At 37.6% G+C, this 27,965-nt stretch overlaps 1 protein-coding gene across 2 annotated transcripts; it reads left to right on the top strand.

Moving 5' to 3' along the window:
• Window positions 1-27,531, top strand: pex5lb (peroxisomal biogenesis factor 5-like b). 2 transcript variants are annotated; one of them, XM_056744439.1, is made up of 14 exons: window positions 1-329; window positions 8,960-9,052; window positions 12,146-12,257; window positions 12,730-12,942; window positions 14,259-14,388; window positions 15,032-15,122; window positions 16,024-16,110; window positions 18,876-18,995; window positions 20,981-21,124; window positions 22,276-22,346; window positions 23,588-23,806; window positions 24,046-24,211; window positions 25,710-25,867; window positions 26,232-27,531. In XM_056744439.1, the coding sequence occupies exons 1-14, from the start codon at window positions 309-311 to the stop codon at window positions 26,419-26,421; spliced, it is 1,815 nt and encodes a 604-aa protein (XP_056600417.1). In that variant the 5' UTR covers window positions 1-308; the 3' UTR covers window positions 26,422-27,531. The 2 variants fall into 2 exon arrangements, with proteins under 2 accessions (XP_056600417.1, XP_056600418.1); XM_056744440.1 differs by lacking the exon at window positions 8,960-9,052.
• Window positions 27,532-27,965: the final 434 nt, after the last annotated feature.

Here is a 27,965-nt window from a genome sequence, read left to right as displayed (position 1 = left end):
TGAGGCGTTTCCGCGACGGCGTGGGTTGGGACACGAACATTTCCACTAAGGAGTGGACCAGCCCGAGGATAAAGGAAGACCACACCGCTTTTGTGTTACGCGGTGATCGTTCTGCTACGGCGTGATGTGAACGCGAGGAACTCGGATGCATTAAAGGTCCTGTCTGAGGAATCCTCACGTGAACGCAGCCGGAGCATGAAAGCACCTCAGTTGCCGAGACTCAGGGATAGCTCCGCTTCTTTCTCTTCCTCGTTGACAATTTACGGTTGTGGTGGGGTACCAACACATCATCATCACTTGGACTGAATATGTATCAGGGGCATTCACAGGTAAACTCGCGTGCTTCTTTAATCTGTTATTTTTTTGTTACGTTAGCCTTTAAAGGTTCTCTAACGTGTACATGTGAAAACTAAACAATTTGACCAAATTGGAGAGTTTTACTGTTTATGCCGCACAAATCTTATAGGTCTTATATTATTGTGCACGTGACCAAAGCGTAAGAATATTTGAAGACATACGCAAGAACGCAAATAAGGGGACGTGAACTTACAAAAAGAGATCATGTGGCGAGACACAATTTTGTCCCATTGTAAGGTGTCTGAACGTTACGTTTAGATCTGTCAATTTCAACCATCGAATAAAAAGTTGACTCCAGAGGGGCCTTAATTGGTGTGAAAACTCAATCAATTTAATTGACAGTCATTTCGCAGAGGTAAACATACGTTACGAGACAGTGGACTGTGAGAAAAGGTCATATGAGGTAATATCGAATGAGTTTAAGTGGAAAAATACAAAGCTGCGTTTTTATAAATGTATGGCACAATTGTTAAATCAGTCGTATTTGGATTCCCTTAAATGCATGTGATTATGGCAACAATAATAGTGTGTGTCCTAACATCGGTCTGCTTTAAGGGATAGTTCATCCAAAAATGAAAAATCTGCTATCATTTACTCCCCCTTAAGTTGTTTCTGACCTGTTTTTGTTCCAATGAACGCAGAGAAAGATATTTGGAAGAATGTTATCAATTTTCAGTTCTGGGACATCATCCGCTACCATAGTAGGAAACAATTGATTTTTTTTGTGCTGTTGAACCCATAATGAGATATTTTGAAGATTTTAGAAAACAATGAGTTCTCGGCACGTTTGCCTACCATTGAATTCTTCCTACTATGGTAGTCAATGATGTCCCAGAAAATTACTAATATTCTTCCAAATATCTATCTTTCTGATCATCGGAGCAAAGTAATTTATACAGGTGTGAAATTACACGAGCGTGAGTAAACGATGACAGAATTTTCATTTTGCAGAACTTTCTTTTTTAATGGATATGCAGTAGGCCTTTCATTTAAGCTTCGTAAACATACAAATTTAGCTCAAATGTAAATGGCTGAACACAGATGTATAACTGAAGGCTGAATAAATATGCACTTTATGTAAACACTTGGAAGCAATTTGACATTCATGGAGTCCCGTGAACTTGGATGTTGTCTGCTGGCGTTAACATGACTGATAATACTGTGCTTGCACTTCAGACAACTGCCATCAAGTGTGGTTTGCTTCTCTAGATAACTCCTCACGATAAATATGTCTTCTGTCTCGCCAAGCTGTAAACGCGAGAAGTTTGATTATCATCATCACCTCTAAGTCACATTTTTCAACACTGTGCAAAGGAAAATGCATGTGTGGGATAAGTGGCCTTAAAAAAGCAATGCTCTCCTGTTTTCTATGGCAATGTGCTGCATTACAATTTACAGCTTCTACATTTCCTTTCCCTGTTTGATAGACCTATTCTAGATGCACAAGAGGAGCCACAGAGTGATGCTTTGTTGCCATTGAACAGCACTACATGATATGAATTTGCAGATCCACTTGTGAATGAGATCGATGGGTAGTGTTTTTTAATCATCCGTCTTCTGGGGATTTTCACTTTCCTATCTCGTATAAGGAAAAAAGTTTGATTTTCCCTATTAGGCATGTTGCGGAATGAGATTTTGACACTTTTGTAACCTTAAGCCAAACTATCTTGGTTTTGCGTCATTGCGGTTGTGGTTAAATCAGTGCTTCCCAAACATTTTGAAAGCATGGCACCCCTTTCAAGTCTTCTTTTAGAGACATTTCCACTAATTAACTATATTAGATCAAAGCATTACCTTGTAAATTATATGCTGTTGTAGGAAACTAAAAAGAAAACCCAAAGAAACCCATTTTGGCTAAATCATTATGTGGAGAATTTTGCATTCATAATACTGTCTTTGTGATATTTATGTCCGCAGACTGCAGGCATATGAGGCAGTCTTATTTTATCAAACACTTGAGGAGGATTGAAATTAAATAAACTTGAATGAACCAAATCAAATATTCACCAATGGTTTCTACTTTCTTCACAAATTTGATCTCAGGCAGTTTAGGCATTCAAGACGTTGATGCACTGGAATATTTTAGAAATAAAATTACATTAAGCACACTGAAGATTGTATAAATTATGATAGATTGATGGAAAGTAGTGTAGTAGCAGAGTAACAGTACTTTAATTCCTAAGTATTGCCATCACAATGAATTGTCAGTGTGGTTATGAATTATCAGCCATATTGATATCAGACGATAAATGGTAATTTAATGTTATCGGTGTTGGCCCAATAATAAAATCAGACCAATAAATTAGCCGATAAATTATGAATCATTTCCTCTGGTTAAACCACTTCAGCTGCACGCTGCTCACAGTTAAAATACAGTACAGTGCTGTCTTTCTGTTGTGATCATACACTTCCTGCTATTAGCAAAGCACTGTTAATGAAGGGAAAGTATGTAGATATTTACAACTGTGTAAATAATAGGAACAAAAGTTGTTTGAAGCCTATTGCTGTTTAAATGCTTTTTGTCTTGAGACGTTTTAGACTTTTGGCTATTGAGAACACTTTTGTTGGTTGCTCTGGAAGAATTTCAGAATCTATAATTTGTTTATTAAATAAAATGATAACCGACACATTTAAAAAGTTTGTGTACAGTAGGCTTGGTACATGATTTAAATGGAAAAAAAAGACAACTAATGGTTACTTGCAGTGAATGTTTTCAAATTAAAGCAGTTGTCCACTTTTTGACCTTTTGTTTCAGCCTCAGAAAATATTATATTAATATTTTAATACTGTATATCGGTTATCGGCTTTCAATGTTAAAGCGGCAATCCGCAATAATTTTGGGGTTAAAATAATCAGAAATCAATTACTGAGTAAATACATAGACAGATCAGTGATCAAAACGATTGGTTGCCCCATTCAGGACGTACGACTTCACTATCAAGATTTAATTTTTAAAAGTCTCGGTTTCATGTAGTCAGAACAAAAGCGGCAGATACTGTATGTGTTCAGACAACATGTTTCAGATACTGTATATTATTTGTAGGACATAAGGTAAGAGAAACAGTTGAATCTATATTAGTGATGTTTTTAAAGGTTTCGCGTTGTATCTGGTATAAACACGATCACATGCTACTGTCATTTTGATGTACAGATTTGCTCTGATGCGGTGTAGGCAGTCAGTCATTAAGCACAGCCGCGCTGAGCAGCAGTGTCAAAGTACAACCCACATAAAGAAAATAACTCCGCGTATAACAGACATTTTATGTTTCAAACTGAAATGTCGACAAAGAGGCCAAAGTTATGGACTGCAGCTTTAAAGTTTTATCAGTTATTTTTATCGGCCTAAATTTACAAATCGGTGCATCCCTAGTTTAAATTGTTAGGAAGAGATTGTCTAATTCAAAGCAGTGTAAGACTATACAACTTGAATGGAGCTATGGAAGGACATAATGTGTTTTTCATTTCATGTAGTCAAAAGTATTTTTTCTTTGATGTTACTCTGTAAAGAAATGTAACAATAAGACATGCAGGCAGATTATGATGGAAAAAAGTAAATTTCTTGTCACAAAAAATCATTTTCTAGAGACTGATGTCACCCCAATACAACATGTTAAAAATCAAGACTAAAAATAAGATCTTTCAGTTTATTAAAGACGTGTTTCCTCTTTGGAGAATGTAATAAAAAACCTCCAAGCAGTCGCTCTTACTTTAACATTCAAACGTCCTGACTACTAAAACAAATAGCCTGTTTAGGGCTGTGCTATCTATTTGTTAAACCAATCAAGTGTTTATGAATGTCTTTTTAAAAGATCCTTTTTTTTAAATCAGGTTTGGTGATCCTAGTGACTCAGAAATGACACTGCTTTAACAAGTTCTAGATCAGAGTTTGCATTAGAAATTAGAACAGATCTGTGATTTAAGTCAACAAAAAATAAACCGTTCTTTAAGCATCGATCAGCGGACATCGCTCATATTGTTTCTGTAACCTCAGAAGATCTGGAATTGTCATTTACTGAGATCTGTCGATAGAACACTGAACCAGGGCAAGTTCTGTAAGCACAGCCCCTAATATTAAGCAAGTGGTGCACCTGGCAGTTTCAATGCAAGCTAACGGGTCAGTTCCATTCATCAATTCAAGACAGAATATTTAAATGTCATCAAATCCTTGGAGGGTCGTAGGCAGGGCTCATATGGTCCTGCTGGAAATCATCCCCTAAAAGCCTTCAAAAAGTGGGTCATATGCAAACCCTGAGGCAGGTTGCACTTCACTGCAGTTTAAACTGCTAATCACCTAAAACATCTGGATCTTCTGATGACACACTGCAGCTGTTGTGCCACAGTCTCTGAACCGGATCACTCTCCACAGACCACAGACCGCCATCTGACACACCAGCTACGCAGATATTCCCTGGTGAAAATAGGTGCCAGCGCAAAGGATTATTGTAAATCGAAAAAGCATGCATGGTGCAAATAGCACAGACCTTTTCTGTCTGACCAATTAGCATGACGCAGTGGCTTTTTTATTAAAGCAACCATCACACCTTCCTAGACCTATAAATAATGTAATGTCATGGTTTGTGTTAATACAGTATATATAAAGAAACACCTTCGAACATTTGCAGGACTAATTGCATGGAGACAGTTGATATAAACACGGGGCCTTTTAAATAACTTTCAGAAGATTTGCTTTGGGTATGATTCATGTTGATAAGCCCCAGGTGGGCCTCCACGGAGCTAACACCGACCTCGGATATGAGCAAAGATTGATGGAGCTGTTGGCTTCCTCCTCCGAGGTATTGCTTGGCGGATATTCAAGGTAACAGAATGTTTTTGTTCTTACCTTAGAATGTGCTTTGATAATTTATATGTGCATTGAAAAGTCGCTTCTGCACAAGTTTTTAGGAAATAGACCGAAATAGACCCACTAAGACCGTGTGTCTGAAGATGTCACACCCACCCGATATAACTGACCTTCCGTTTCTCAGGCTGATCTCAGTGCACGTGTATTCATAAGCTTTGGCAAACACTACTCCAGCGGCTCTTCCTCTTCTTTAAGGAAGGCCTCGCCTTCTTTTTGGGGTATTCCTGTCGGCGGAGGTTTTTCAAAAAATGGGGAATAGTGAATTGTTTGAACGGGAAGTATGGGGCTGTGGTCCGATTCCAGCCTTTCTTTGAGTCCTTGAAAAGTGAATTATTTTAAAGACAATATCTCTCTTGCCATTGAACTTGAGCTTTATATTTTATAAGAAAGTGTTTATGCTCTTACAGCAACATTACACATTGAAAATTGTAGATGCAGATAAAGTAGATGCTGAGATTGCTGATAGCAAACCAGCCGGGTAGATTATCTGCTCGTGCCGTCCCGTAATATGTTAACTAAACACCATTCACTGAAGAATGACGCGATCACGTGCAGTGATCCTCCTTCCGTTCGTGTTATAATACTCCATCAATTCAAGTCTGCGTTACCATTTGCTTGTTACTTGGCATGAGATTTGTTTAGTAGGGCAAACAAAAGTTAGAGAGCCAGAAAGTGTGTGCATTAGAGTTTTTACACCCCTGAGCTTGTGATTGAGCAGATGCCGATGCAGATCATGATGTTAAGTGCTCTTATGATTGGGGAGGGGCCGTGCATGCTCGGACTCGTCATCGTTTCCCCGTTTCCGCCACAGCCAAAAAATCCTTAACAGAGAATTGGTGAAAAACTAAACGGTTTAGCTACACTTAAAATGAAAATAGGCTATAGCTAATATAAAAGTAGGCACTAATTCAAAATACAATGCACCAAACAGCAACATCTACAGATATAGTTGTGTATATTGCTATGGAGCGCTCATATTGTTTTCTGACCAGTAATTAAATATATTTTTTCACTGCTCGGCCATCCAGAAAGTGCTGTCTATTTTTATCTGGTCTATTTTATCTGGCCTGCAAGAAGTTACCTTGGCAAAAATTTCAGTTTTTCTGTCTCGTATTAACAAAGTAAAAAACGACGAACATTTCCACAAATCCACAACTTCCAGCATTTCCTGAAAGTAGCAAATTGAAACAAGATCATGTGAGGAAAATAAAATTAAAGTTTGCAGAGATTGCTGCTACGTCATATAAACAGAAGCACATAGTGGGAGCGTACGTATTAAAATTAAGAGAAGTTGTCAATAAGCTACTAGTTGAGATCAGTTACTTTGATCATTTTAAACACAATAAATGGCCTGTAAATGCTGATGTCTGATGATGCATAGTATTTATGTGAACATGATGTCCTGAAGTAAAAAGTAACTTAATTCCTTGATGCCAGAGCAGGTGGGCAGTCAAAGTCTGAGCATAAAAGGCACATTCTCAGAAACATATGTGTACTATAATGCAATGGAAGTCGCTTTGGATAAAAGCTTTGGATAAAAGTCACTGCTGCTGACAGTGCAAGCGTCAGTAAAATTTCTGAAAATGTTGATGATGCATAAGAAGAGATCGATGAGAAAATATGAATTCACTTGATTTACCAGATAAGTGGACTGAGCGGCCAGCATATAAAAAGTATCTGCTTTGGTGTTCGTCAGAACCGACTTGCACTGCCTGAGGGTGAGGTGGTCAGGCAGCAGCTAGAGATCATGCATTGGCGGAATCGGCGCTCTATTGCGAAATCTATGTGAAACTTTTTAATTAATCTCACAGCATTGTATCTCTGAGATGTCTTAAAACAATTCTGGCCACATAGATGCCTTACAGCCATAGTGTGATAATCTTCCAAACTGTATTGTAATGCTAGACTCCATAATCTCTTTTATGATCACAACTGCAGGGGGAGAGGTGAAACGTCATTTCCCGTTCCATTAATAAATGAGCGATAATTGCTTACGATCAAACCAACAAGGCACCAACCAGACACATATTTCCACTGAGACCCCACTGTCAGAGTTATTGAATGACCCAAAAAGGTTTACATAATCTTGGTTAGTCTATGCATGTAGTAAATCATTTACCATACAGAAGCTGGAGTCAGTGTCGGATGGCTGCATTTTGCGGTCAGTCTTGTTTTAGGTGATAAGAGTTCAATGGCATCTCTTACATATGCTCTGAAGTATGAGCGTCTTAGTGTGCACCTAGGGTCAGACGTGAGCTTGATAAAGTTGGAATGAAGCGTCACTGAATGTGTTTTTGCATAAATTGAATACAGATGTGGATGGATGATCAGATGTCTGAAAGGTTGACGGCAGCATAGTACAGCATTTTACATAAATATGTGATATATATATATATATATATATATATATATATATATATATATATATATATATATATATAGCTTTGTTTTCTTCTTCCTTTCATACTGTAGACCACTTTAAGGCAATGGCAAATCTCATTTAACTACTAACTCCTAACATATCTTTTCGTCTCCGTTATCTGTTGCAGAATAATTTAAGACCTTCTAAACTAATTTTAGATCTATTAGATATTCACAAAAGAATCATGTGATACAGTCTTTGAAGTAGAAAGTACATTAAGAAGATATAAACACAAGTTCAGCTGTGAGGTCAGAATGCTGCTGCTGATGAGCTTGGTTAAATCTAGATGCTTGGAGGCTATCATTGGGTATATAAGACTAATCTTCAAGTCTGTTTCTGACTCAAAAAACGTTTTTTGTAGTTATGTAACATCAAAGAGCATACGTATAATCAAGTATTATTAGTGGTGCTTTTAAAGCCATAACTGTAAGTGTTTAACTTTGCAGGGAAGCTTGAATTATGATTCCCAGAAGAGCCCCTGTATATACAAATATCAGGCAAGGGCTGCAGTGCTCCCAATAAAAAAATTTGTCTGCAGCCCTGATAAAGAAAAACTATAGAGCAGAATATTATGAGTTTAGGTTTTTAAGTTAGGACAGAAAGACACTACCCTCCAAACCCCTGTGAAAAAACACAATCGAATATGTTATGTATTTAATGGGTATAATGGGAATTATATTGTATTTAATGGTAACTTCAATGTTTCTACTGGTATGTGATGGATTCTATTGCATTTTCAACATATACAACAACAAAGATAGATTATCTTGAATTTTTCAAAACCCTGCAAGTATTGAACTCAGCGACTGCTTTTAGGTTTAAATGTCAGTCTGCAGTGTCAAACATTGCCGGTGAATGGTTTTCACTCCAGCTTTCAGCGTCCCATCAGTGGCTTAAGTGCCGAGATCTATCTGTCTGGGGCGGGAACTGTTAAATGCTCCTGTCTTTTTGGACAGGGTCTAGTATTAACTTCCCTGAATAGAGCAAGCGTTGTGTAAATGGATTATTGCTTTAGCATGTGTTTGCTGAAGATGATGTCTGGCTATGATCCGTTTCTTTCCTTTTCTTCTCAAATCAAACAGACTTTATGTTGTGGCCTAGAACTGATAGATGATAGCATGTTAATTATGCACATTGTTTTGTGTCAGTTGGGTGAATTGATTTAAATAAACAAATATATCTTTAGGGTTGAGAAACATAGAGTTTTCCTCATTTGAATTGATAATGTACTATGATGTTTTTTTTCTCAAAACCCACATAATTCCTGTAAGAGTCTGAGCACAAACTGACACAATTCACTGTTGATTTCACTGTTGTAGGAAAAAGACTCTAGGGCGGTTGCTATGGTGTTGAAGGAGCTACCAAGTAAGGCATCCTCAGATGGAAACCCCCTGCTCACCGTGACAACTAAGGTGGGCTGAGCACATACACCTACCAACAGGGAGCACCAAGCATCTTCGTAGTAGGGACTGTGAAATATCGATGTAACCCAGAGAGCTTGTCGCACCCTGTTTTGAATATCTGTTAGCCTTACAAAACACACATGAGCCATGTGTGTGAAAGTGCTGAAGCTGCTTTGTTCTGAAAGCAAGCTGCTCTATGGGGTTCACACTTGATGATTTCATCCAGACCCTTGGGAAGCTCCATTGGGACCTGTGGTCACTCCTTGAATTTCATGACACAAGTGGCATTTGCTTTATGTGAGTGCTACAGTTTTCTATCTGTGATCTTCAATCCCCATAAGCAGCTGCATAATGTTCTGTTGCTGCAATTTTATTTACTGTTTGTTGTTTTGGCTTTTAATAACATGCATGTGACCTGTTTAATACCAAAGCCAGAGCTGCATGTTGATGTTACTCGCTGTTTGTTTGTTCTCACATAGAAATAATTTGAATGTAGGACGCAATTTAAAATGTGGATTTTGTTGTACGAGCACTTTGTGTTTTAAATGAAGATTGGATGTCATCTTTGGATTAGCCAACTGTTGGAGGATTTTGTGTTTAAGAAGGCGTGGTTCTATTCCATTGGGGAGTGGCAGAGAGCCACGGACTCCTCAATACATAGTGATGAGCTGCTCAACGGTGAATTTACTGCCAGTACCTACTGAGGGCATCGTTAGTGAAAATAGGCTGAAAAGACTCATCCTGTACAAAAGAGTAACATGAAAAGGTTGATACACAAAAGGCAAATATTTGCCAATCTTTGATCTATTTATTTCAAAAGTGGGGAGCTGAGTTTGAGAGACACTTGAGAAATGTGTTAAAAGAAGCGTTGTTGCAAGGCTGCAAGCATTCTCATCCCTTGAGTTCTTTTACTTTTCACAAAGGTGATTTATCGATCAGCACATGGCTTTTGTTGATTGATGACTTATGACCTCTGTTATTAAAGCATTCAGTACTGACCTGTGTCAAGGGCAATTCTTATTGTACACAAACAACTTTTACCATTGTGTCATTCCTTCTTATGGCCCGTTCCAAAATAAAAATTTCATAATCCACCACACTAGGGGTGTAACGATACTTCGTCGCACGGTTTTTCATAGTAAGGTATTTCGCATTACGTTTTTTCACTGTACAAATTTTACAAAATTTTATTTAATTCTATTCGTTGAGCGATTGAGACACTACCTACTCTGCACCAGTGCGTCACGTGTGCTTATCTCACATATGCTCTGGGAGAAGGGGAAGCACAAGACACAATCTGTGTCTCCACGTGGTTTACAAAGCGTCTTATTTTCCTTCAGAATCGCCGTTAAAACAAAGCAAACTTGAAGCGTGACTGCTTACACAATACAAAGGCAAGCACACACGTTTCTATATGCCAAATGTTAATTTATCCACCAACGTGAGCTGCTATATAATGTGAAATGCAACATAAAGTCAGCCAAAAGAAACCAGCTCTGTACCGATTAGAGAAGTGAGTCGTACTGTTCATTAAAAGATTGAATGACATGCTAAAGACCAAGCATGTGAGTTGCATGATTGAAGAAATTTAATATAGTTCATAATACATGTGTTTTTGAAAGATATTTCTCATTTATAGTACTGTCTCAAGCAAAGACAGTGCAGCTTCAAAGATACGTGTGCCAATGGCGTTTGAGTGTGAGCTCTGTCAGAGCGTTTTAGTGGTTAAATGTACTGAACGAATGAGCCCTTTACTGAACGAGTCAATTGAGTCAAAGTGAGGCTGAATGAACTGGTACTTGTTGTTCATATTCTTATATTCTCTGTGTTGCAATAATGCATATACAGTAGTTAGTTGCTGAACTTTCCTGAAAAATAAAGGCTAGACTAAAACTAAATTACATTTTAGACAAAAGACTATGACTAAATCAAAATTGGCTGTCAAAATTTACAATGATCTTAATTCAAATTTCATGTTAAATTGCACATCTTTCAGTGACAAACCTGCAGTACAGATGGTTCAGTTAAGCCTTAAAATGTAATTTTTTTCTTTAAAAATGTTAATTTTGTGTATTAAGTATGTGCAACAAAAAGGTTCCAGAAATTGTTCATATTTGGAAAATAAATGATATTTGAATTTCAGTTTCATTTTTTTATTTTGATATCATATCGTGAACCCAGCATCGAGATCTATACCAAACCGTGAGCACAGTGTATCATTACATCCTTACACCACACCATAAAATAATTCAATGTGACACTTTGCTCATGTCAAGAGACCTTTCAAAGGTCAAACCGTTACCGTATTATATCACCTTACAGCGAGCATGTGATTCTCAGTTTTTGTCTGAATTCATAGTTACTGTTTAAGTGACGATTACTTCTCATTCATACTTTGATGGCTTTTATTCATGCCTTATATGTCTATTAATGAACATTTAATAGTGATTCTCTCAAAGCCTAAATCAATAATGCAAATGTCCATAAATAATAATCTGTTTTATTGTTGTGTACTATTATTCACAGAAATTATTTAATGAATTCCCTGTAGTATAATTATATAACATTTATTGAAATTTCTAGTTCAAGGAAACATCCTTAGACAAAACCATGTACATATTCATTATATACTAAGCAAATATATGTTTTTAAAGCCATTTCGTTGCCAAAATAAAAGTTAAAATATAGATGGCTTATTTTGACGTATGCGTTTGGCCCGAAGTTAACTTCCGCTAAAAAAAAAGATTGTTAACAACCGTCTCGCTAGTTCAAGCAGAATAAGGACAGACGACAGACAGGAGAGCGGTCTCCATAGAATGTCTTTCTTGATGCCGGATCATTGACTGTCCAGAAGGTTGTGCTGTGACAGATAGGCAGAAGTTGGTTAAATACTACACTTTGGAGGGCCTTGGAAAGTAAAATATTAAATATTTAATCAAGCTGAACAACATCACCCAACAACTGCAAAATAATAAATAAATACACTAGTAAATAAATAGATAAATATAATTTTTTTTATTGATTACACGACATCTACATAAACTTTACAGATACATATGGTGTGGAAAGAATAAAAGGACAGTGTCATGTTTTGTTTTGCAGTTGTGTAGTGAGAAGCAAGAGAGCCGGCCGTTGCTCAGCCCCTCCATCGATGACTTCCAGGCTGTGAGCAAGAGGGATGGGGCCACACGACCAATCACCTCCAACACAGCAGGTTCCCTCATAATTACTTCTCTGTCATCTGTTTCTCCTTTCCATTCCTATTCATCTGTTCTTCTCTTTCTCTGTCCTATAGCTTCACTGAAGCACAGTTTTCTATCCAAGAATGTCTCATTAACATAATATAGTTGGTTATTGCTGTGTCCTGACTTTAGTTGTCATGATGTTCCCTTTACACATAATCCAATTTAAAACTATTATATTTAAGTTTTTTTGTTTAAAATAGTCTCATCATTGATTTTTGCCTGGTCCTTTACCTCTACCAATTGAGCTATAGAGATTCTTTCAACAGTAAGCAGCCCCCAAAATGGTCTAGAAACACCCCAAAATAGAAATTTTCTACAAACCACTTTGAATACTTTGCCAATTGCGTAGCAACCAGGGCCACTACCCACACCAGAATTTTGCATTGTCGCAGAGAGATTTGCATGGGTCTAGTTGCTAATTCATGCTCACATGTTTTCCAGTCTTGTCCACAGCACTTGATCGGGTGGACTTGAGTGAACCGTGTGAGAGACGCTGGAGCTGGGACATTCGCAGCCCCCGTGGGTCTCGTAAGAACGGCTTCTCCAAGAGCAGCCTCCGCAGGAAGAAGACGGACGAGACTGAGCTGATCCAGGTGGAGACAGAGCCTTCATCTCCAAGTCCTTCTAACCCGGAAAGAGCCTCTTTAGATTCAGGTAAGACAAATTGATTCCGTTGGTTGACAAATTTAGTTGTCAATAATACCTTGTTTCAAGAGTTTTTAGGGCGTCTTTTCTTCTAATATGCATAATGAAGGTTTAAATACAAAAGCTTTACCTTCAAGATGGATCTTTTTCGGTACTTTCACTTGCTTGCTCTTCTTAAAATATTTTAGTCCCGCTTTCCTCCTTAAGGTAATTTGTTTATGATACCCAACCTATTAAATGCTATTTAAACTGAGTCCATTCCTGTTTAATAAAGTACTTGTGTATTATATATAAATAATCATGCATTTGAGCATGTATAATCTTGATCGATCATGTAAAAAACTTCATTATAAAATAGTCCGTTCAATGCACCACAAAGCCTAAATATCATTTTATTTACTTTATTTTATGAAACCTTGCTAAGCATATGGAGTAACCGTTTTATAAAAGCAATAAGCCCCACGAAGAAGTGGGTTAGAGTACATTTTATAACAGCTAGGGGGAAATGCACTGTAACCCACTGCTTCTTGGGGCTTATTGCTTTAATCAGACATGGTTATGGTCTACTTGGGTGACCTGACCTGAATTGACTCTATATCTCCTGAATCTCTTTACGATGAAAAAAAAACATTAATTCTAAAACCCCAAGTCGTCAAATCTACATAACCAGCAGCATTTGTTAAATAGATTTAAGTGTAAAATTATTTTAATCAATTGAAGAGGTGCTTAGGATTCAACTTGCAATTGATTTAATCTAGGCTCTCAATGTAATTAGATTTTTGAGTTTTTTTCCCCCAGTCATCGGCCACTTCATCAGAAAGCAGGTCCTTTTGGAACACCTAGTTTAGCATATGATTAAATTTAATGTAGCAGAACTGAAATGGTGGAAAATTATGGAAATGGCTTAAACCAAACAGCCTTTCCGTGACAACACTGCCCCAAATAGAAATGTGTTCATTCTTACTTTAGCCATGTTGTTTGTCTGCAGTTTGCACTAGAGTTGGTTTTAAATTAAACACAACCATGGATTATCTTAATCCTCTAGAATGCATTCAACAACTTGCTTTGTAAAGTTAATTTCCAGTAGATTACGCCTTAAACTACTGTAAAATAAACGCATTGGCGTAATCCAGCAGCCCAGCTGCTTTATTCAATTGCGAGCTATGAGTCTGGTTGAGAGACTTTTTCCTTGACCTATCAGATATCCTTATCTGCCTCTACAAGAGTGATCTAGCTTTTCCACTGATATATTGTTTCATTAAATAGCACAAAATTTATGACAACCTGTCATGTTTATTTCCTGTCGCATGCCTCCCTTTCTGCAGTGAGCAGCTCACCGATGGAGAAATGGGAGGAGGTGAGCTTACAGCCAGACAGTGCCTTGAACCGAGGGAGAAAGTGGAGATATGAGAGGAAGAGGTGCACATCCAACCATTCGTCCAGCGAGCTTCTGTGGTACGGTCTGCTTTCCCTCTTCATGACATCTGTTTACATAAAATAAGGGGGCATTCTGGTAGGATTGTGTGAGATCCGTTTGAAGGTCAGTTTGAAATCAAGAGCAAATGCAGACCATTGATTCTTCCAAAGCACAACATGCCTATAGCACAGTGATTTGTCACAACAATTGTCAACTTTTGGAGACGGACAAACGAAGCTGAACCTAGCCTATGAGCTGTCCAATAGTGTTTCAGGGCTTGTGAATGTATAACAGTTCAGTTTGATAACTAGGGTCCTCAGTTACTATTTTTAGTCATTTGATGTTTACCAGAACACACATACAGGGGCGGTGGGGGTGTCTCCAGGAAAGTGTGCTCGGGAATCTCTTGAATCCACCCTGGCCTCATGATCAGCCCACATGCATCAGTCAGTTTTGTGAGTTCTGGTTTCTTAAAAACCATGTTTTGTATGTAGAGGTTGATCTAAGTGTTTTTAGTAGATAATCTAGTTCATTAATTCATTAAAAAAGGAAAATCAATACTGTGAGTGCATCATCATTCATCATTCATGTCAGATTTGGATCGGTTAATTGAGTTGCTCTGTGCATCATTATTACTGCAAAAAATAACAACTTTAATGTTTTTTGGCATCTCTCTCACAGGTCTGCAGATTTTAAAACAGATTTCTCTAACAGGCATAGGGCCCTGGAGCTCAGTATTAGCACAGAATCAGATCCTGGACCGTCTCCTCAGGTATCCAGATGCTCTCATCATACATTGATCTCATGAATCACAATGTAAAAGACTAAAGCAGTTTTCAGCTTTCCTCAAAGTTTTTTATGGGGGGACAGAATTGTTTCATTAAATAAAGGTGCAAATACTTGGGGCATCGTACTTAAAATAGCGAGGAGAGGTACTGCTGGAGAAGCACATTTTATATACCCATACATCTTTGTATCTGACAGGTACAGCATGTTACTATAAAAGGCAATCCGTGTTTTATATTTCAGTTAATGGAAAGAAACAGATTTGTTCTTTGAAGTGCAGGATGTCGGGATTGTGCCCTTTTTCTGAGCATGCATCTGTTTAAATTTGACAGATTTAAAAAAATATATATATTCTACTTATTCTACTAAAATATACCATATGCCCGAATTGATTTTTTTTTAGGTATTTAGTATTCTAAAATATTGTGATAAATGTAACAGTATCATTTTGAAAAATACATTTTGTAGACATTTGAAAATTAATTTATTAGAAAAAACCATAGTAAAAGAGCACACCTATAGTTAATGTGATTTAACTACATTTTCGGTTAATATCTTCGGTAAGCTTAAGGTGAACTGACTTCATACATTAAGTGACCTTGTCACCAGTTGATTAAAAATAACTGCAAAAATTGCTCAGAATGTAAAAGTTCAGATGCACCTTGGCTCTATATATCATCTCATGCTGTGAATTTCATGCGTTTCTAGGTGTGGCTTAATTGTTTTAATACTGTATTAGAACAAAACCAACGATACCATTTTACTAAAAAACGTATATTACCCATAACTTTAAAGTTGCCTATGAAGCATAATGTAAGTACGGTGTTACCAAGTGACTGCTGTCTGACCTTGTCTGCATATGTGTGTATGGCCATCTGTGTTCACAGCGGCACAAGCCCCAGCTGGGCAGCGCTTTACTGGGGAGACAACCCTCATTAGAGGAGGAGTTTGTGCGAGCCAAGGCTGCTGTGGAGGTGAGAACACACACGTTGGCACAAGAAGGTTATTTATTTATGAAAGTTTGAATAAAGTCTTCTTTGTTGACACACAAATCATCATAGCTAAGGGCTTGTTTGTATCTGCTCACCTGGGAATTGCAGTTTCTTGCATTTTGTAAGGTCAGTCTCACCCTGTGAATTAAGACTGCATAATTGGTGTATTTTTAGCCCAAGAGTGCAACATCAACACAAATGACATCTCCGAGAGGCTGGTTTGTGACGATGTCAGCTCTTACTTTTCTAGTCTCGCATCCAGAGATTCTTATTGAGCAGTAATATTCATAAGACTGGAATTTAGGAATTTTTAAATTATGCATTCAATAAAGACAAATGGTAAGCGATAGCAGTTGTGTAGCTGTATTTAACAGTGACACTGAGATATAATGATGGAATTTTGAGTTTTTTAAGTGAATAATTATTTTTATGAGAAAGTCTATGCATGTAGGTGACACTTCTGAAATTTGAAGGAGGAGCCTGAGGTTTTATTTTAAAACATGGCTATGTATAATACACAATGACACAAATGACACCATCTATTATATAAACAAAGAAAAGTAATTGCTGATTATTATATGACAGTAAAAGTAGGGCTTTTATACGATTATCACAATTGTGATTAATTGCACACAGAATTAAAGTTTGATTTTAGATAATATATGTCTGTGCACTGTGCATATTCATTTTGGATTATAAACAAATGCACATTAATGTATATATTTAGAAAATATATAAAAGAAAAATGAATAAATAAACGTTTGTTTCTATTTGAAGAGTTTGGTACCAAACTGAGACAACTCTCATTCACGTTTCTATATTGTGCATTTCAATTAATATCAATCAAACTGCAGTTGGTTTGTTTTAATTGAAGCCATAATAACTCGATAAATACAGCTAACTAACACAATTAAACACAAAAAATGATAACATAATAAAACATGATTTTTGAAAATGTATAAAAACAGTGTTTGTAGATACCAAATGAATATGCACAGTGCATAGACATATATTATGTAAACACAAACTTTTATTCTGGATGTGATTAATCGTGGAACCCCTTAAATTGTAAAGATCATTTGTAAAGTGTTTAACCAACATTTTGAGTTTGTGCGGGGGCTACCTGTTTTGAAAAAAGTATAAAGCAGGTGTGCAGTGTGGCTGTGCTAGCGGGCAGATATTTGAGCGAAGATGAATGACTCTAGAGATCCTTCGGGGTGTTGCATCTGCGCAGCGCCTCTTCATCACGGCAACAGAAGTGCTTGAAGAAATTGCAATCTAGGATAAGATTGATCATCCATATTCTATTGGAGTGATAACCGGGCCATTTATTTTCATTTCATATAGCTCAGAATATCAATCATGTAAATGGAAAGGATGAGTGTGCGTGTGTCTGGCGGATTTTCGGTGATTAATTGGCTCATCTAGCTAGTACCTTAGTCGCAGATGCAGCATTCTTCCTCATTTCCTCTTAATGCAAATACTAAAGAGAGAATCAACTGGAGGAGGATGGCTTAAGCGATTGTTTATTTCACAAGATTAATTTGAACTGCCATCAGAAATAAAACACAGAAAGATATTTTAGGCGAGTCCACTCTTGAGGGAGCCAAAGACAAAAATGGATGCTAGACGAATGCACAGATGAATGAACAAACAGTCTTTTACATCATGTCATGGTGGTGAATGGAGTTCATAGGGTCAGATGCTGTGTGAGGCTGATAAAACAAGGTGGCAGCTGGGCTGATTGGACCTGTTCAATGAGCTGATTTTCAGTTTGTCAGGTTTAGAGGAAACGAAGATGGCCCAATATTCAGTCAGTGAATGAATATTCTTAATCACAGTATATTTTGGTCTTGTAGATTGCCATACAGGAAGCATGTCATTTGCTTTTTGAAACAAAGATTTACTCAGAATGCATGTGCATTTACATACTGTATACTAGATAATAATATAATTAGAAATAAAGAGCTTTGCTTCAAAAAGTCTTGATCGACTGTGAACAGCAAGAGAATGTTTTGTTTATTTTGATAAAGGTGCATGCATGGTGATACTTGTTAAATGTTATGTAAACCGTTCATAGCTGTGCTTTATTGTCAATAAAGCAAAGCTATTGACCAATCAGAATCAAGACTGGAACTCCACACTGTAAGTATGTAATATTTTACAACACAAACACAAACACAAGGGTCATTTACCATAATACTTCTGCTTGGGGTCCACAGTCAATGATAGGCTAACTGGAATCTGCTCTGACTTATATCTATAATAAAGATCTATTACTGACACATTAATCTCATTGGGAATGAATAAGTCATACACACACACATTGAGCACCGCTTTTGCTGACCTCTCAGATTGATACTGTATAAACTGGATACTGAATGAAATCGGAGAGGTCTGTCAGTAATCCTGTTATTAATGTGCTTCCTGTAGATGATGATCCATAAAGAAGACTAATATGGCTCTTCGACTTTTTGACCTTCCGGCTTCAAATCCCATTTAGGCTTTTATAGATAAAAATAATATTTCCTTATAAAACTGGAGCATGCGTGAGTATCATTGCTCCTATGGGGAACAATTAGAATCAAAAAGCACACAGATCACGCTGCCAAGTGTATCCTCAGTGTTCCCAGCAGAGATACATTGTTGTTAAAACCGTATTTTACGGAGGCCATCCCGTGTGGGCCTCTTGTGTGTGATATTCCAATACAAGCTGTGTTTAAAATTGATGTGTCTGTCTCCTGCAGTCAGATACTGAGTTCTGGGATAAAATGCAGGCTGAGTGGGAGGAGCTGGCGCGCAGGAACTGGCTGGAGGATGCTGAGAGTGAAGGCCTGGTTCCACTCAACTTCTCGCCCACTGAAAAGGTATCTCAACCAGTCAGAATGCTCTGCATCGTGATGCAATTCTCATCATCCCGACAGCTGAAAATGAACACTAACAAGTCTGAAGGCAAATAAAAAAAAGCAAAAAGAAAGGGTTTTACAGTACATTACCCAATCAGAAAGCACTCAGGTTATTCGTATCCAATCAAATGTGCTATACCCAACTGCCCCATGAGATTACTTGAAGGTAATGCTTTCAGACCTTCAGTATTAAAAAATGTTCCATGCTATCACTTCAAAGGTTACAGACTGAGGTCAGATGTCAGATAATGCTCACTTTCATCTAAAATTCCCTCTCATGTTCCAACATTGTGCGTCTCCAAGCAGCAAAGAAAGTTCAGATAAAAACCACCACAGAGCTTATGGAGTATTCATGGTTTGTTAACATTGACTTTTCACTTTGCAGTTTCAATTACATGACTCATTAATGGAGGTAGTCAAAAACTGAGTCATGAATGATCTAAATCTTTACTTGAGAAGCGACTGGCTGTTTTATAAGTGCAGCAGAGCAGTTTATAACAAGATTCTGTCAATGGCTGTGGAGAACAAAGTCACAGTGTGGTTCTAGGGTGTTCTGTGGAGTTGCTAAGTATTTACTGCCCAAGATTTAATGCCCCTAAGTCTATGAGATCCCAGTACCTGGATATTGGAATCTATAAAAACACCTATAGATTTTTTTGTCTGTTTGTGTCCGCCAGAGGAAAGTCATTTACAAAAGACAACACAACTCTCCTCAACAAATCACATCATTTAAAGGTGCAGTTTGTAACAATGTTGCCGTAAAATATCCAAAAAACACTATGCCAGTGTTATATATTTTGTTCAGCTGAGTACTTACAATATCTCAAATGTTTCCAACTACTTGTAAGTCATGAAAAAATCGGCATTCTAAACAATGACAATAAACAAGTGACAAGGGGCTGTGCATTCGCCTGTCAGTGGCGTCATATCCGCGTTCCCTGTTGTTACCGGCTTTACTTGCGTAGAAACCTCGTGACAACAGTGTTGGACAAATGTGGAAGTAATGTCTAGCAAGCCACTAACTTGTTTCGAGCAGTCACATATTTATGGACCACAATTATTCGCAACAATTATAAAACTTTACCTCATCTGCTAACATGATTTCTCCTTCCCGTCTGATTGATGGCCATCAGCGGTGGAGTTGAAGACAATAGATGCCATCATTTCACACTCCTTCACAGCGTCATCAAGCTACGGCATTGTTGTTGTTTTGATCGTGCGCCCTCTAGCTGCGGTTTTTACAAACTGCACCTTTAATACCTAATGTCTGTATCACAAATGTCTTTGGTATGCAGTTTGAACGAGACAATGGCAACGTGTCACCTTGGAATTATAAGGTTCGATCTGCATTCTGAGTAGTTTTGAGATATTGAGCTTCAAAGTTTTTGCATTGCATTTAAGCTTGTAGATAGAAGCTTTTTGTTTTCTAAAGTCAGTCCCAAAATGTACACAACATAAAGAAAAAAACTCACGAATATGTGAATAACTAAATTTTGACAATAATATCCGATAAAACCTTTAATTCCATGTTGTCTAACAGTGTTGACTGTTAAACTTGCACTTGGTTTGTCTTAAAACAGTAAAACCGGCACATAGACATATAATAAAAGTAAAAATTAGATTTTCACCACAGGTGGAGTCTTTGAAGCTCAAACTTTGATGTGTAGTGTCCTGGATAGAGGTACCGCAGTGTAGTATCAGTGTTGGGCATGTGTATTAGATCATGTGAAGTTTCAGTTCCTGTGCCCTTTCCATCTCCACACGCCTATGATTAACCCAACTGCACTTTTCACTGCAATATTTAAGACCTCAGCATGATCCAATTATCAGTACCAACTACCTCTCTAGATATATAAAAGCATCACACTTCACACCACACTCGAGTACTCTATTAAATATACATGATATTTGCCGCTGTGTTTATTCTTTGGTTCTTTTGCTTTCAGGGTTACATCTTTCAAACCAATAACCCGTACAAAGACTACAGCAATGCCTTTGAGCAGGGCCTGCAGAAGTGGAGAGAGGGTGATCTAAACAGCGCTGTAATGCTGCTGGAAGCTGCTATCTTACAGGACTCTCAGGACTCCGAGGTAAAAGCCTCCATCTGTTATCGTGACTCTGGAGATTTTGCCAGATCATTTATTAGGCGTTTACACGTCAGATCTGTTCTTACCTGATGAGCTCCAGACCTAAACAGCATTTGAAAGCAAAAAAGGCTGTTGATATATGCTTCCGGTCAGAATCTAAGGCATTTTTGCATGTAACCTTCATGGATGTGACTTTCCCAGAATGCATTGTGCTGAGTTCAGCAAAACAATTCATCATAGACTTTGGATGAGGCAGGAGAAATGTGGACTGTAAATGTGATTGTGTTTTATTTCAAATTGAAAAGTAATACAAATGTTAAAAACATAGTATTTGCTTAAGATAAATTATGTATTAGCTATGATTTAATGTTCTATATTACGAGAACATACGATTTTTATTTTTATAGGTGGTTTCAGCACCAACAACATAAATAAACGTTATTTGGCAACAAATATTAGTTCTTTTCAACACTCATTGAGTTAAGTACATAAAAGTAACATGCTATGTTATGTTCCATATAGAGATGACTATAGAGAGGCAAAGGTTATTGCAGCTTTAAAACATTTCCTATTAGTCACTGTTGAGGTCCAGTTCTGTTAAGATACTGCCTTAGTTGTCTGCTGTCAGTCTAAGCAAGTTTTGGAACCGAGCAATCATTTAAGTTTAAATCCTTTTATCAGGATCACCTCCTTACGAAAGGCGACAGATTACATAACCTCCCGACTTGATGTTTTTAGATTTTTTTACTGCCCCAAGCAAATATATGTGATAGCCAGTGGAAATTCATTTCCTTCCTTCCCTCATCGTTGCTCAGTCAGCACCGCTGGGCATTTAATGAAATTTCCCACATTTTATGAGCCGAGACGTTGGTAGACAGATGGCGTAAACCTCTGGGATGGCTTATGAATGAGATCCTGTTTAATTCGTATCAAAGCCATGTTACAATCCACCGTCAACGTTCCTTGAGTGACATTCCAATAAATGCACTGACCAAGCATATAATGAAAGGGCACAATGATATGTTTTATAAAACTGTCAGCCCTGGAAACTGAAAAAAAAATTATGTTTCCCTTCAAGCTATTTATGTCCGGTCTATTATTTTGGCCATAATGATGCTTGTTTTATATTGTTATGTTTATTGTTCTTCACATAGGCTTGGCAGGTTTTGGGGACCACGCAGGCAGAGAATGAGAATGAGCAGGCAGCCACTGTTTGTCTGCAGAGGTGAGTAGACGTTCACAGGACTATTGCGATTAATGCTTTACTAAAGATGAGGTTACACACGCAGCTTCTACCAATCTCATATTAATCTTGAGGACCCATACAGTAGTATTACATACGTTGTATCTTTGAAGAGTATTTAGTTTGATCCGATTTTATAAAAGATAGTTACAGCTGTATGATTATTTCTTGAAAAACAAGAGTTGCTGGAAGCAGGCAGGAGGGATGGAACTAGAGCACGAGCACACAATAACATTACCTCATCGAATTAATCCCTTTGTGTTTTTTACATTATGCACGTAACGTTACGCGCCAAATGCCAACAAAACACAGACGTATGACTTGTCCGGCATCTTTTCGCACTAGGATCGTGCCATCTATCAGTTTCAAACGATCTCCAAATCCAGCATTATATCCACTGTTTATATAACATCTATCACTGAAATGCTGTGAAAAAAACAAACGACTAACTAATATCACTTACGCAAGTGTAACGAGCTGCAGGCCACAGCGCAGCCAATCTTGACGCAGTGCAGCCAATCTTGATGGTTGTTGCTTGGGTGGACTATGTCTTTCGCCATGCCGAGGTTTTTTGGAGGAATTGCACAATAAAAGGTTTCGAAACAAGTATGAGTGCTGGGGGAGTGTACTTCAGTATTTCAAGGGCAAAAAAAACTACGTCATACATCCAACATGTTGTTTAAATTGACCATGCTATGCATGAGAAGACAGCACGTTTGACATTGTACAGAAGTCAGAATGCATGAAACATTGTTAAATCCCCCCTTTAATGCTCTGTTCTCTGAGAGTGAAGGATGTTGTAAAAACAGCCTTTTTAAATTCCCTTTTGTCAGGGATTACACACGCTTTTGGCGCACTGTGATGAATCTGAATCGTCTTGAAGAATGCAAGGTGTTCAGGATTTATTTCCTTAATCCACAAATCATTGAAACATCTGCTCGATTAAATACTCACATGGTTTATCACTGAACATTCTATTAAGATGACTTTAAAATCATGTTTAATAATAATTTCATTATAGAAATGTTATATCGAGTATGCTTAATGTAAGCCTATATAGAAAATCATCCAGATACAGTGACACACTTTTCAGCGCTCTACGTGTATAAATCAGCTTCCTTTTTCTGCCTTTATTAACTGTCACTCAGTCATTATCTTATGTCTCAATTACTTCTTACTGTTCTTACTTACTCCCTTGTGTCTGTCTGTCCTGGTTTTATCAGATGTTTGGAGCTTCACCCAAATAATCTGAAGGCCCTAATGGCCCTGGCAGTGAGCCTGACAAACACAGGGCAACAACAGGAAGCATGTGAGGCTCTCCACCGCTGGATCAGATATAACCCCAGATACAGACATCTGCTGCAGCACAGAAGCCCTCTGGACGGCTCCCCGCTGCCTCGCCGCAGAGGATCCTCCATCTCCCCCATCTCTACTCTTGGATGGTACAGTCCACTTTGTTGTGCCTCTCAGTTTATTTATTTTCTTGCTAACTATGTTTTGCCAAATTTAATAAAATATAGCTTTAGATCAAAAACACAATTCACAAATGCTTAAACATAAATCCAGAAGCCAAGAACTTTAGGGCTTCTGTAGAGTATGTTTGGTAAAATATTTGGTTGTGACACAAGCGTAACTTACGTTGTAAAGCAGCGTAAGGTTTACTTGACTGATGTGTGTTTAGTTCTCAGCTGGTGGAAGTGTTGGATCTGTATCAGGAAGCAGTGCAGCAGAATGCAGAAGTAGTGGACCCAGATCTCCAGACAGGTCTGGGTGTGCTCTTTAACCTCAGCTCGGAGTTTGACAAAGCTGTGGATGCCTTCAATGCTGCATTGTCTGTGCGACCCGAGGTAAGCGAGATGGTCAGAGTCATCAATTTTTTTTAATGCTCCAGAGTTTTTTATGCAGACATTGTCACCCAGCTGTTTAAAATCAACGTGTTATCCCAGTCTGTAATGCATATCCTAGCTCATGCTTACCGACGTCACACAACCTTCATTCAGGCAGCAAGGACATTGAGCCATGTAAGATTATTTATATTTAACAATAATTGAAATGATATACAAACGTTTTTTATTTTTATATTTTGTATATAAGTATGTCTTTACAAATACAAAATGAATATGCACAGAGCACAGACATATATTATGTAAACACAAACTTGATTCTGGATGAGATTAATCGCAATTAATCATTTGACAGTCCTACTACATAAAAATCATCCTACATAAAAAAATATTTAGTCCTGTTCCAACTTAAATGATTTAGACATCGCTTCTTGAGCAATTTCTAAAATCACATAAATGGTTATATGTACACATTTGTTTATATTGAACACATATATAATAAACATAGCCTTCAGTAAAATAATAAAGCAACTTATTCTGAAATCTCGAGAGATTTCCTTTGTTTACAGTCAGGATTTAGTTTGAATCTGTTCGTGTGTGGTGTGCTTTCTTCATCACATCACAGCGTAACACACATTACTTGAGCAAAACAATTAAATTTATGATTTTTTTGTCCTTATGTTTGTGGTGTCTCGCAGTTAAAAACTCTAATAAGATTTGAAAAATCTGTTGGTGAGACCCCGGCTTAAGGACCTGTCAGATTGAAAGCAATGTTTTTTACACCGTGTCTAGACCCGACAAGACACTACAAAAGACATTAGAAACGCATTAGAACCCATTATAATTTCAAATATTGTCCACACTGGATGCGGTGCATAAAACGTTGTGTCATAAAATCAGTAATTTGAGTATTTATATATAATCTAAAATATCTCAAATAAAAATATAAAATATATATAAATTTATATATATACCGTATATATGTCAGTTTTGAGTACTACATCTCATATTACGTCATGTAATCTATTATTAATAGCAATAAACACACATTCCCTATTTTCTGCAATTTTATGGCTATGACTGATGCGCCTAATGTCATAATTAGAAATCACAGTCAGGGTCCAATATACATCCCTTTTATAGCATAGATACTGTAAGCACACTGTATTTCTGCTATAAACGGGTGTTTATTTTCCTTGTACTTATTTAACCCAAATCTTTTTTTTACTTTTTGCCAGATGTACTAGATATAATAATTGAGAGAATTTTTTATTTAATCAATATATTGTTGCAAAAATAGTAGAGATAATCTATCTATTTGTTTTTATTTCCATACTGAATACGATTTGCTAAATCTTTTCATTTCTTGTTACATTTTCCACTGACTATCTAGCACCCTCTTGTGGAATCTGTTAGTTCCTTCACCTCATTTTGAAAACAACCTGACCCTGCAGTGCTTTTAACTCACCTCCTTTTTTTTCTAATCCTGACTGTTCCACAGGACTATTTACTGTGGAATCGCCTGGGGGCCACGCTGGCTAATGGAGACCGCAGTGAAGAGGCAGTGGAGGCTTACACCAGAGCTCTGGAGCTCCAGCCAGGCTTCATCCGCTCCAGATATAACCTCGGCATCAGCTGCATCAACCTAGGGGCACATCGGTAAAAAACCTGTTAAATACTGTTTACCATGACGTTCGTCAATAAAGGGTACATATAACCCATGAGTCAGGATCCGGTCAGAATCATAATTGTACTTCATAGTTTCAAGCATATTTCCAAAGGGACATGTGCCGTGCATTATAGACATCCTGGGCTGAGAGGCAAAGAATATTATGATATTCTGAAGTGTTCTGGAAGGCCTCTTCCTCATAGGACTGTAACAGACACACCTTTTTGAGTGATCTTTTACAAGTGTCATTTTATATGTGGTGTTGAAAATCACTTGCATTAGCTCTGGGAAATACATTCTTAACTGTTCTTGTTCTCAAAAAGGCTTATGCATACAATTTCTTTTCTCCTACAGGGAGGCAGTGAGCAACTTTCTGACAGCACTGCACCAGCAGAGGAAGAGCAGGAGTCATCAGGTGATGTCCAGCAATATTTGGGCTGCTCTGCGAATCGCCCTTTCCCTCATGGACCAGCCAGAACTTTTCCAGGCAGCCAGTGTGGGAGATCTGGACCTTCTTATGAGGGCCTTCAACATGGACATTTGATTAATATTGGACATGTGAAATCTTCTATTCACTTCAACCGCAGGCACAAAGCTAGGCATGAGTGAATGAGAAATGTCAATATATTATGCAGAGCGTGCCCAGCTTTTTTTGGACTAAAAGACCATCTTTACCTTCTTTAGAGGACTTCCACTGTGTAGGTTATTTATTCAATAGAGCACAAAATGAAGGGTTTAAAACTAGAGTAATAGATAAGATGGACCTGAAATATTTAAAGAGAAAGAGTGAGAGCAAAAAGCACTTTTCCTTGATGTAAGTTATATTTTATTGTAATATTTTTAAGCTTATCTGAAGACTTTGTATACTTGAGAAAATGAACCAAAAGGGAATATCTGAGATATTTTGTTCAGTATGCATTGAATATTACGCCACACAAAAAATATCTATTTATCATGTCCACTTCTCAAGCATGCTCTTGTGACATACTGCAAGGCTTATTCCTCACCACTAAGTGGAGCTGTTGCCCACTGAAAAAGCACATCCATAATATATCAGCGCATCATCTACCAAACCCAGTGACACTAAGTGCGGTATGACATTATGAATGAATTTTACTTTAGGATGCAACGCCCTCTCTGGGTGATCTATGCCCAGGTGTGCAGGCAGGGTGTGTTCCCCTGGCCATCTGTCTTCCAACAAGCCCCTTTTAATGCTGTGTGCTCCGGGGCACTCTGGATCAGGGCTCGGTGGGGAACAACTTCAAAGACTCTGCATGAAAGGTCACAGCAAAAGCGGTAGCATGTTGAAAGTGACTTGATGTTAGAGCATTATCCCAAACGTTTAAATAGAACTGAATACATTGACAAATACTGTAAATGATCTACTATATGTAAGCAACAACATCCTGGCTGTACAGTTCAACTGTTAGGCTTTGTAAGTTTAAAGTGCATTTACTGTGACTGAAAACCCTTTTTTCTAAAGAGATACTGTATATTAACAGAAGCCATTTGAGGAGGTAAACTAGCACAGTTATGATTTGAGCCCAGTTCAGTTTTAGGCTGAATATTTTTTGAAGACATAACTATGCAAAACGGAATTGCTAAATTTACCAAATATTTTAGTGTGTGTAATAAAGTTTGTCTTGCCACTATGCACCGATAGTGAAGTCTTTTAAGAAGTCGGATGAGATTTTTGAAGGTGCATTGTGTAATGCTGATAAATTAAAGACAGATGATAAGTTGCATGAAAAAATCAAGGCATTATTCTGTCGGGCAGTGAGAGACAAGACTTCTTCATTAGATACACCTACTGCTTACATATTACAATAGATTTAAGTCAATTGATAAAAGTGATAGCATGCATGATACACAAATAGCCTTTTCACATTACTGAATGTTATTAATGTGCATTTTAAAGCCTCCATTGCAATATAACAAAATTAAAACTATGTTCATATGACAATATTTAAATGCCACGTGTATATATGGACACAGTATGGGGCATTAAAACACTTGTCTAGTAGTATATAACACTAGTTTTGCTATGACCAGAGCTGTTACCTATGTAACTATCAATATTATTAGAAA

The sequence above is a fragment of the Triplophysa dalaica genome, chromosome 3 (genome assembly GCF_015846415.1).
Source record: "Triplophysa dalaica isolate WHDGS20190420 chromosome 3, ASM1584641v1, whole genome shotgun sequence".
Lineage (NCBI taxonomy): Eukaryota > Metazoa > Chordata > Actinopteri > Cypriniformes > Nemacheilidae > Triplophysa > Triplophysa dalaica.
The sequence above is the reverse complement of the archived record's forward strand: the minus strand, read 5'-3'. Positions and strand labels throughout refer to the sequence as shown.